This window comes from Emydura macquarii, unplaced genomic scaffold (assembly GCF_026122565.2).
Source record: "Emydura macquarii macquarii isolate MOO-44397 ecotype Brisbane River unplaced genomic scaffold, CSIRO-AGI_Emac_v2 contig_212, whole genome shotgun sequence".
In the NCBI taxonomy this organism is placed as follows: domain Eukaryota; kingdom Metazoa; phylum Chordata; order Testudines; family Chelidae; genus Emydura; species Emydura macquarii.
In genome coordinates this window covers 8044911-8057099 of record NW_027130349.1, presented here as the reverse complement: position 1 = coordinate 8057099, position 12189 = coordinate 8044911, and the positions used below count along the sequence as shown (strand labels likewise).

The 12189-nt window shown below is 38.1% G+C and overlaps 1 protein-coding gene across 3 annotated transcripts in view; it reads left to right on the top strand.

Annotated features, from left to right (window-relative positions):
• LPIN2 (lipin 2) overlaps positions 1–12189 on the top strand; it is a 68550-nt gene that overhangs the window by 8749 nt on the left and 47612 nt on the right. For 2 of the 3 annotated variants that reach the window (XM_067547185.1, XM_067547204.1), the window contains exons 1-3: positions 1372–1445; positions 7917–8117; positions 11812–11907. In XM_067547185.1, the coding sequence (XP_067403286.1) occupies positions 1404–1445; positions 7917–8117; positions 11812–11907 (339 nt within the window). In that variant the 5' untranslated portion in view covers positions 1372–1403. Of the gene's footprint in view, positions 1–1371; positions 1446–7916; positions 8118–11811; positions 11908–12189 lie in introns of those variants that run through there. The other variant, XM_067547194.1, reaches the window with a different exon arrangement.

Sequence of the window (12189 nt, the reverse complement as noted above, 5' to 3'; positions counted from 1 at the left end):
GTAACAAGGTGTTGAAGCTAAAAAAATCAATATATAGATAATAAGATGGCTTCATTTCTAAAATGGTAAATGACCAGTATAAAGAAGATAAACCACTAACTTTTCCTCGGCTTTTAACTGGCATAGAGATGTGCCACACAAACACATTTTTATATAGTTACTATTTTTGATTTTCAGCTGCAGATGGTAGAGATTGATGAAAGACATGTGGAAGAAAAATGTTAAGTTTCTGTGTTTAAAAAGTTAGTATTTTTCATAATGTGGTTAAGGTCACCTAGACTTCAAGGAGAAAATTGCTTTGTTTATAAACTGAATTTCTCAGTGATTTCATGTAGCCTTGATGCTACTTAGAAAATTAGTGCTACTTTACACACACTCAGATTAAAAAGTTATTTCTTATTCTTCGCCTTTATTGAAATAATGATTCTAGTATATGTTGAACTCTTAGGGTTTGTGTAAACACACAAGTTGTATCATCATAATACAGATATAGTTAAAGTGGTTTTAACACCTTGGTATAGATGCAATTGTGCTGGTATAAAAGTGGTTATTTGTATAACCTATTCTTATAAATTGTAGGGGATAAACTATACCAATATAACTTCATCCACACTAGGGGCTATAGCAGTTTAACTATTTCAGTAAAAAAATCACACCCCTAACTGAAATACTTAACTCAGTGCAAAACCTTTGTGTGATTCAGGTCTTGGGTTGAATAGCAGGTTATTTTTCCTTTAAAATTTAAATCTCCAGTTCAACTCCACTAATCTTTACTGCTGGTGGAGTACTGGGGTAGACTGGCTGCTTGTGTCATGTAAGCCTACTCTCACAGCAAACAAGTACAGACCATATACTAAAGCACACGACGTTGCTACAAGTGGTAGCGTTATGATGGTAAAAATCTAAATGAGCATAGTGTTGCCAAAGCATAAGAATAACTAAATTCCAGTCTCATTACATGGAAGTCTCATCTAATGTCATGTGACTTAGAATAAATGATTTTGTATTACACTATCAGTACAAACACATGCTAAAGTATATCCATGTTATTTCTTATCTCTCACAGTGGAAGGGGGCTGTGACAGTTCAAGAAAACCTTATTGGTGAAAGTAGTTACTATGTGACTTTTTCTAAAGAACTGTTTCCATTTTTAACCATACCACTATTTGTGAAAGTAGACTGAACATCTCCCTCTCTCAGGAAGGAAAGACTGCAGAGCGACAAGACTTCTTACTATTTTAAAATACTTGTGGTAAAAGTCTGCTTCTACCTTAAGAAGAAAAGTTGGTCCAGCATAATGTTATGCTTTTTAGCTTGGTATTTACTTGTACTGTGAAAAGTTAGTTTCTTTGGTAAGATGTATTTCTCAGAAAAGAATAATATTGAAGATGGCATAAACAAGAATGCAGTCATTACCCATGAAAGGGGTCCCTTCTGGTATCTTGGTGAGTTCTATCTTTGATGTCTTTTTTTTTTTTTTGCTAAATATAGTGACTTCATTCTGTGTGGCATAGTAAAATAGTTAATAGTCAAGTGGATCTGTCTGAAAAACATTTAGTTTCAAGCTCTTTTTGAGTTACAATCCTTGTTAGAAAACCTTAATTTGAACTTCAGCAGACTTGTTTTGGTTTCACATTCTCTTTCATAACTACATGCAGTACAAGGTGCAATACTAAACCACAATTTCTAAATCTTTTGTATTATGTTTATTTAAGAGCAAAATGTATATTTATTTTTTGCTGTATATACCTCTGCATATCCCATTCCTCTGTTAGATAGAGCTCTATACCTACTTAACTTTCACTATAAATAATATGAAGTGACCTAGTTATAAAAATAAATTTCTATGCCTGGTGAAAAATGGTGTGTAAAGTAAAAATTAGTGAAACATTTTAAAAACATTACTTTAAATGAGAATTTTTATTTAAGTGACATTAGGAAGCTGCCAGTCCCGTACATTATTTATTGTAAGCAACTACATGCAAGTCAATTACTATAGTATTCCAACTCAAATACAGTTTCAATAATTTTTGCTGATCTTGTAATTAAATATGTACAAAATTCTTAATTAAAATGACCGAGATACTAATAAATCTTATAAATGAGGGACAAATCTAGTGAAATTTGTAGTAAATGACGTTTCTATCCAGTTAAACATAACTCCTACATAATTAATTAACTTACTTACTTGGGCAACACCAGGTAAAGTGAAAAAAATCAAGACTACAGTCATGATTTTTCTTTCTCATTCAGCGTTTTTGCCTCAAAATTAAAATTAATGTAATTTCTTGGTGTTTAACTTCTCTTTATGTAATAGTAATGAAAAGAGGAGAAGACCCTTTATTATTAGCTCAAAAGGCATCTTACATTAGATAAAGTATGACATCATTAGAACAATTCATTCTGTTGTCCATTAAGGCCTCCATTGAAATTGTTTTTCATAATGATAGTTATTCATTTCGTTTGTAGTGGAAACAACCTGTCAGTAGCTTGCATGAGTGTAATGTGAACTGTGTATTATCTGCTTGAGAAAGTTACATCTTACAACATGTAATAACATGTAATACTTTGGGTTTCTTGTAATACTTTGGATTTCCCAAACCATACAATTAATTAACCAAAGGTTGGATTAATAAACCAGATGGAGTATACCAGGACTATGACCTAGGATTTAAAAAGTGAAGATAAATTGTTTTTCCATTGTTGCACTGAAGAAATGCCACAAATACACAGGAAGCTCTTCCTCTTCTTGTAGATGCTGTTCCAATGATATCACATGCTTGCATTTAGCTGTTCTATTAAAAGTTTCTAAACTCTAAGCAGTGCATATTAAGGTACATTGTATTACTGTTGCACTATTCAGAAGTGTGCTACGTGCTTTGTGGCAGACGTAGTCCCTACCTCAAAGACCTCAGAACTTAAATTTAGAACTCCCTCAATTTGAGAGTTCCTTGTCCAAGGTGTGTTTTGAAAATTTGATTTGAACCTCTAGTGTCTAGAATATGTCAGTCATGTGCTCTGAGGTGAAAACTCTTGAGTTTTGTCCTGTTTGTCATTGTCCGTGAAAGCTACTTGCTGCTTCACTTCCTCAAACTGTAAAAATCTATTTCACAGGTATGTGGAGAGTTACTTTAGTTAATATTGGTTTAAGTATCTTGCATGCAGAAGGAGCTATGCAACATAACATAAAGCTATTTTTAGTTTCATAAACATGGCTTTGTTTCCAGAGTAAGTAACTTTTCCTGTTCTGAATTTACTGTTACACTTCGTCTTAATAGGAAATAGAGCAGGCAGTTTTCGTTTCTTCATTTCTCTGTCATGACTTTTTGCCTGAAAAACTTTTAATACTATAGGACAGTATTTCCTGGAGATACAATTATTTTGCTTTCTTCTTAAGAGCCACAGCATGCTCCAGCAATATTTGAATATTTTCAGCTATAAGGAATCTTACAAATGCAAGCATATAACTTAAGTATTCAAAAAGCAAGACATCTGAAATATTAAAAGTTACAAGATCCTTCTGCTTGTGGAGCCCTAAGTATTGCTGTGTCTTTAAAATCTGCTATTAACTCAGCAGTATTATTGAATACATTTTAACTATTAGCCTTTACCCAGAAGTCAAGAGGGAAGAGTTTGGCTGCAGCAGGTAGCATGCATATTCTGGGTTTCAGGGACAAATGAAAGCTAAAATATTTTTTTTTATTGCTGTTAACATTCATTGAGCATAATTCAGCTTTCCCAGCAGACTTTCACCTTGTACACCAGGCCTGGAAACTAGCCTGCTGTTAGGTGGTTCCAAAGAAGATGAAGACGAAGCCATGGTTTTTCTTTATTCTCTGTCTGCAGTAAAGACAGTGTGACATTTTAGTCATTTAAGCCTGAAAGTAAGGGAGGATACATTATCTCAAAAGTTTGTAATACTTCTAAAACTGTGGTCAGAACTGCTTCTGTCACACTGGTGAGACATCTGCTGTATTTAATCTGTGACATTGCTGCCACTTTTCAAATTCAGTACTACTTACTTTAGGCTTTCCAGAATGATCTTTGAACAGCTAAATCATACGAATAATTAAAAAATAAAAAACACCCAGAAAACTCATGTTCCTCTTGACATATTGAGACTCTGGGCAGCTATACATTCTCAGATATGTGGTGGTGTTTGATCCCCACCTAATTAATTTCATGTCACAATTTGGATCTTCTAAAATAACTAATTCTCACTACCCAAAATAAGCCATTCTTAAGAACCTGTCTTCTAAAATGTAGCCTCTTTTTTGCACTTGAAACTTAAGTACCTGATTTGTAGCTTATTTAAAAACAAAATGGACAGTTAATATATAACAAGAGAGTTCAGTGGCTTTCAGTTTTTATATAGGTTCTTCATAGCTGTCAGTGTTACATCTGCCGTTTTGTAAATATAATTCTGCAGTTATTGCTACAGTGAGGTAGCAAAAATGCTTATTTCTAGAAGAGATTCTGCAAGGTTTTTATTGCAGCTGCATGTTGGTCTCTGCAGTTCTGTCATGCTGCTGTGCTGTGTCCATGACCCATGCCCTTCTTAAAACAGTACCACGCTTAAGGTCTTGTATTGTGGCAAGTATGCCTCTTTCTGCCTTCCCACCCGCACCCACTCATGAGAAGTGGGAAGCAGCTCCTTTTGGATCCAGTGAAAACTGCTTCTTAAGTCAGTCAGGGTTGTTTGAGAGCAGGGGTGTCAAAGTTATGTGGCCACAAGGGCCATTTAAGACAAAATTGTTCACTTGGCTGGCTGCACTGTTTAAAATAAATAAATTAAAGGGGCAGCACAATGTCACAGCGGGTAGCGCTCACAGCTCCAGGGTCTGGGATTCAAACCCTGATCCCGGCTCTGTCTGTGTGGAGTTTACATGATGTTCTCCCCATGTCTATGTGAGTTTTTCCAAGCACTCTGATTTTCTTCCCACCCAGCTGTTTAATATCTATTATAGAAATCAAGAAGCAGTACAGATGCTGTCTTTTCTCAAAATATGACTGCTTGGTGCCACCAATGTCCTCTGTTCATGTTGCAGTTAGTCTCTGTAAGACACCCTGACTGAAGACAATCACAAGATGAGACTGCTCTGTTGATGTAGCTACGTGTTTCAGGTGAAACACCTGCCTATCTCATCAACCACCTATGGCAATATTCTTTTCTCAGGTGCCTTCATCTGGACTGCTGTATGTAGATTCTAGTGCCTGCAGTCATATACCTCCCCCAACTGCAGTGCCACCAGTCCACCTCCCAAAAAACCCTTGTCCATCAATGTCTTGTAGAAAAACTGCTCACCAAGAGTCTTCAGTCTCTTAAACCAGTGTAAAACTGATGTAACTCAGTAGATTTCAAAAGCTGCATCATCATAAAATAGGTGTGATGAATTAGAGAATCAAGCCCATTTTCTTCCTGTTTCATTTCTGTAATTTTAAAAGCAGACAGTAGGAAGAAGCTCTTTCATATTTAAAATTGAGATGGTGTATGTCACACTTAACTAGGGAAAACTCTTTCAGAGGTGAGTTATAAATCCCTGAAAGAAGGACATTACTGACACATCCTCTTAACTATATCAGCATTATTGGTTGCTACAAGAATAAGTTCAATTTAAATTAATGTAATGTAGTTTATACTACAGCTAATCTGACTTTGAAAGCTCTGAACTGAAATGATAAATATAACAAAGATGATTTGATAGAGAATTGCAGCAGAAAAGAAACTGAGAAGCGCTTTTCCACTATACATAGTCTCTTGTTTAGGTTCTCTAAGAAAAACCTTGATCTTACTTTTGAATCTGCAGAATGTTTCAAATTCATAGATTCTAATGAATGTAGAATAATATATTGGCCCCAGGGAGTTTGTTGTAATCTGTTCGGTGTAATAGACTAGCGCAAAATAAAAAACATTGAAACATTGAAGTTCTGTGTTCTTAGGCAGTAACAAGTTCAAGGTACAGATCTCATTCAGACCTTTTGTGTGCACAGTCTGTTTAGTGTTGTGGTTGGCTGCAATGGCTTTTCTTTTCTTACATAGAATGTTGACTTTATACCAGAATTATGTAGTCACTTTAATACATTTGCAATTAATCTGCATTTTTTTTGGCTGTAGAATCTGTAAACCAATTTTGCAACCTTTCCCTCCTATTAAAATGTCTCAACATTACTGCTTAAAAGGGGGGGAAGTTGTTTCTTTAAGGAGCTCGATGCCATATGCTATATTCTTAATCTGCAATAATTTTACATGCTATCATTCAAAGTAACACCAAAGTACTTACTTTATGAATTTGCTATTATGTTTGAGTACTACAGAACAACCTTAATTACACTTTTTGTACATTATCTGCCTTTCTTGCTTCACTCCACTTTTCTTTCCTATGTCAAATTACAGAGAATCTTTTGCTTTTCAGTATCTGTTTGCAGATCTCCTTCTCTTCCTCTCCCCCTTCATTCTGTTCATTACTTTCTCCCAGATGTACTTCTTCACCCACTCCACCTGTTACCATTGTCAGTTTTACTGCTGCCAACAATATTCTGAAGGCAACAGTGGAAAAAATTGAAATAATTGGTCAGTTTTCACTTGGCTGAAACTTTGCAAAAGCTATGGAAAGTAGTTGAGGTATTGGATATTTCTCAACAAGAAGATAGTAAGTAGTGAATCAGTTAGCCTTCCTTACATGGAGTGTAATCTTCACAAACTTAAGGGATAGAAATTCATTTTTTAAATAAAAGCTTAGGTTAGTAGAAGTTGAGTACAGTCACGAGAACAGTTGCTTACACGTCCCTGGTGAGTGGGCTTTTCAAGTTTTATATAATGTTGGTAGATGGATGTTGATGTTTCTCTGAACATGTTACACTTTAGCTACTATTTTTAATTCAGATATACGTCTCTCACAAGCAATTGTTAGGTGTCAGACAAATGTTTCCACTTCTAGTTACAATGCCTGGTCTTCTGTTGTAACTTTAGTCTACAAGAAGTGAATTGAGGCATTTGTGTTTAAAACTTCCTTGGAGTGGTTCTGTTTGTCCCTTTATTTCAGGCAGAAATCTTTCATATTGCACTCTGTGGTTGCTACTGCAGATGAGTGGCAGCACTTTTTTTAAAAACTCGGGAAAGGGTTTGATAAGTTTAATATTTTATATTGAAAGAAGTCTTGGCACTGCATGTGTGTGGTGATGTTACTAGCAAACATATATGATTGTCATACAGTTCCTGCTTCAGAAGAAAGTTGTTTAATCTTCTTGTGTAGGAGGAGGACTAGACTTCTTATCTGTCTTTCTTGGCTTTGTTCCACTTTGGTCTACATCACTTTACTTCCAAGTAAGTCATTGAATTTAAGTAATTTTCATAGTCTAATACATTTTTTTTTAACTTTGTTGGTAAATTAGTGTGGTGAAAATGAAGGAAGAGCCAGACATAGTGTAGGCATCAGAAGTTTCTTTATAAAGTCTGTCAATTCGTTGGAGTGTTGACCTGCAACATTGTCGTCTTCAGTAAAGATTGTTTGTGCAATTGTATTTAAAAAAAATGTTTTAATGTAGGCAGTCTTCTGAGAATGACAGCCACACTGGCTTCCATTGGGGAATGAAAGCAGGATTTATATCTGACTTCAGAATTGAAAACATTATAAATTAGAAGTCTGAATGTCCTTTTAAAGTAGTTTTACAGTAATTTTTTTATAGGTTAGCCTAAATTCTTTAACAGAGAACCTTCTTTAACAGAGGTTCATTTTTATATCTATGTGAAAATAGTCATTCTATTTTGTGGAGAAGTTCAAAGTTGATCAGTGCCTATAAAAAGACCTGTGCTACTCATGTAGGTTACAATAAACAGACTTGTTGACAATTAAATGACACTACAAGATTAAATTTGGTACAAATATCTGACTTAATTTTTTCCTATTTTTTTGCAGTCTCAGACTATGAATTACGTGGGACAGCTTGCAGGACAAGTTCTGGTTACCGTGAAAGAGCTATATAAAGGCATTAACCAAGCCACTCTTTCAGGCTGCATTGATGTCATTGTGGTTCGGCAGCAGGATGGTACATACCAGTGTTCTCCTTTCCATGTTCGATTTGGGAAGCTTGGTGTTCTGCGTTCTAAGGAAAAAGTGGTAAGTGTAGCAGATGGCATGAGCCGGGGGATGGACCTGTTGCTTGAAATATGTAGAAAGGTTCCAGAGGGGTAGCCGTGTTAGTCTGTATACAGCAAAAACAACGAGAATCCTGTAGCACCTTAAAGACTACCACATTTCTGTGGGCATAAGCTTTTGTGGGCTGCGTGCATTCTTCAGATCTGACAAAATGGGTTGCAGCCCACGAAAGCTTATGCCCACAGAAATTTGTTAGTCTTTAAGGTGCTACAGGACTCTCGTTGTTATTTGAAATATGTATATATTTTTCCTGTTACACATGCACAAGCTGCAGCAATGCTCAGGCTAGAACACTTTCACACATAGGCGGTGTAAGGTGATGGTTTTGAGGTCTAATAGACAACCTTTGACTGCATGGTCATCTGATAAGGAATGGATCACTGCAGAGATAAGTGTGTGCAGATCAGGAAGGAAAGACAGGATTTTTGAGAGCTACTCACTGAATTATAAAAACTTAAAATGAGCCCAAGGGATGTATAGTCTTCCTATGGTCTTAGACTAGATGACATGTAAATATAATACAGCCTTCTAGTTTAAAAACAAAAACTTTTTTTTGGGAGGAGGGACAGTAGGAGGGATGGGTCTTTAGGATTAGGAGGAAAAGGAAAAATGAGGGGCTCTTGCAGAATATAAGAATGGACATACTGGGTCAGACCGTGGTCCATCTGCTTAATACCACACCTTTTGACAGTGGACAGTGCCGGAAGCCTCAGAGAGAATGAACAGAATAGAGCAATTATTGAATCATCCTGTCATCCAGTCCACTGTCAGAGATTTAGGAACATCCAGAGCATGTGGTTGTTTCTTTTGTCCCAGTACTTTTTCTCATTTGAACTGTTGTCCATTTATTATACATGGTGTTTTTCGCCATGTTACTGGAGTCTTTGTCCGTTCCCGGTGCCAGGGCATGCCCCGTCTCTGGGTTTCAAGCCCTGTGGCAAGCCTATGCCTGTGAGCAACCTGCACTCCAGTTGTCTAAAGTACTGGGGAGAGATTCATATCAGGAATCGCTGCCAGATCTGCTGGGATTTCAAGCCCCATACTAAGAAGGACCGGGAAGCCAGGTTGAAATCCCTCCCAATGGAGGCAGTGCTCTGACCCTCATCAGAACTGAGCTGGTCGGACTTGGCACCAACTACTTGGCGTTGGTGCAGAGTGCTCCATTTGCTGTGAGAGTCTGTTGACACTATTCTCTTTCACCGGTGCCGAGGAAAAAAAACATAAGAAGCAGCTGGCTGAGAGGGGGTGTTCCCCGACTCTAGAGAAAGCCAAGCACCGGAAGCACAACGGAGTGTGACCTGAGTCTGGCCACTCCTCTTCTCCCAGTCCAAGGGCTGTACCGTTGACTCTGCTGTACGCAGGCTCTGTTGAGTCCAGTCCTGGATCAACCTTCAGCACCAGAGGGACAATATGGCACCAGTGGTGATCGCAGTACCATCTACCGTGGAGGCATTTGTTGCAGAGAAAAATTTGCTTGTGCTTTTGGTATTGCTGTTGGTGTCGGTGAGCAGAAGGGAGCATGTTGCCCCGACCACCTGTTTGGTACTCGGCCCCTCAGTACTTCTTAGAGAGAAGCCAGCCCTGCTGGCCTTCGTACCATTCCCCGGCACCAACAGATACTGCCCCTCCAAGGATCCCAGAGGAAGACTTGTCATCAGACTCAGAAGTAGAATTATATCCCCAGCCGAGGAACCTTTGCCAGTCTCAAGTCTGTGGGTCTCTACACCCTCTGGTGCCTTCAACGAAACACTTCATGCCTCCACACTCTGCTATTTCTCAGCTCTGCTGCCCCATCAGGACCTGCAAAAGAAATGTAACAGGGGGTTTAGATAGAGGCAGTCACCTCCATCCACCTCAACATCCTTACCTGGCCCATCCAGATATTTGGGGGTAGCCAAACAGAACTTTTGATGGGGTATCCGAGAGCTTTATGCCAGTCCCTGTGCCACCAGAACCTGTGCCCCCCTCTGTTTTCAAATCATCTATCCCACTCCAGCTTGGCATTGTCTCTTCTCACCACAGACTGCTGTGTGCTGAACACTGTGGAAAGGGATTATATGCTCCAGTTTATTTCCCTCTCTCCTCTTCCCCCTCCAGCTTTCTTCTCAGTCCCTCTTCATCATGCACCAGTGTTAATCAATAAGCATTCCAAACATAAGTGCACTGTCACATTGAGGATGGCTCTTTCTTATAAGCTTTAAAGTTTTTCCATGTTAATCTTACTCCTGTTGTGTGTAACCTAAAACTTCATTTTCCTGGCAATATCTGTACTAGATGCCATATTTGTTATAAGCTGTCAAGTGCCCCTAACATGGCAAAAAGACTAAATAGAAATGGATTTGTCATATTCAGACTTTCAAAGTGTGCAAATATCATAGGGCTGTAACTTTTTAAACAGTAAGACGAGGCCATTGTATGTCCTTGTGATAAATATTGGGAATATAATCTCCTAAACTAAATATCTTTGAGTGGGTTAGGCTAAATGAATGTCCAGTTGCCACAAAATAGATGAATTCACAGCCACAAAATGGGTAGTCTTGATTTGAACATTGAAGTTTCCTATTCTGTCTGAATGTTTTTGGATGGAATTAACTTTGTTGCCCAGGATTTTATCATGGGAAAACAATCTAAAATGCTGAGGCATTTATTCTTAAAACTTTGCTCCTGATTCTGAAACAGATTTGATACATATGTCTATTTTTGCTTTATTATTCATCAATCTGGGCAAGAAGGGTAATCCTTTACTCTATCCCGTACAGTTAGTGTAACTTGGAATACCTTTCTATGATGTTTTACATTGGAAATATTTTTTGTTTGACGAGAGGGTGCTCTGACAGAAAATTGGGAGTCATGTCTTGTCTCCATTGCTATATAAAGCAATACAATGAGAAACAGCATTAACTGAGTTTCAAAAAGTAATATAGTCAAAACTCCTGCCCAGAGGCATAATATGGCTGATATTACATAAAATAAGGAACCAAGCCTATAAAAGGTATACCGTTTTTGCTCTAGATTATTGTTACACAGCATTCTGACTCTCACTCAGGGCTTGTCTACACTACAAAATTAAGTTGACTTAATTTAAGTCGGCATACAGCCACCGCATAATTAAGGTGGTGGTTTGTCTACACTATGCTCCTTCTGCCAGCGATGCGCATCCTCAGTAGGAGCACTTCCACTGACTGAAGTGGGGCATTGTGGGGCACTGATAGTTGGAGCCCTGCAGCCCTGGCGCTAACATTGTGGGGCACCACGCTCACAGATGGCCCTCCCACCCCCACCCCCGCCCCAGCACTGACAGCCCGAGCTGTCAGCTGGGTGCCAGGTTCACAGCTGGCCGCCCCTCTCCCCTCCAATATCAGGACCCAGGCTCCAGTTCAGTAAGGTTTTTAAGCATGTGTCCAGCTAAGCATGTGACTTGTCTCCATGACTGTCTACTTTCTAGAAAAGCACTGATTTCTTTTGTGAGGTAGGAGAGCACAAAGAGGGAAGTATGACAGTATTAGGAGAAGCCTGGAGTTGGAGTGGTGACCATAAAGTGGAATGGAGGCATTAATATAAAAAAAATCTGATAGGAATCGGTCTTAAGGTAAATACTTGTTTGTTTTTTGCCGTGTGGAAGTCGCTCTACATTAAATTGTCTTTGCTTCCACAGATTGATATAGAAATTAATGGAGATGCAGTTGATCTTCATATGAAGCTGGGTGACAATGGAGAAGCTTTCTTTGTACAGGAAACTGAAGAAGAATACGTAAGTGTTTTTTGTGTATGAAGAGTGCGTTTCTGAGATAGGCATTGTTTAATTAATTATGGTCTTAATGCTGTCCCATGTTCTCAATATTAAAATACAGCATTTTTCATGACTGTTTTTTTTTTTTTGTTACTGATTCATAACTTGCAGCATTTGCTTACAATAGTTCAGTAAAACACTGTGTACAATTCAGTTACTAGAGGCAGGAAAATAACAGATCTTAATTAGCACACCTTGTTTTTCAGAGCTGTAATGGGATGACTTGTTGCACTTTTCACCGTT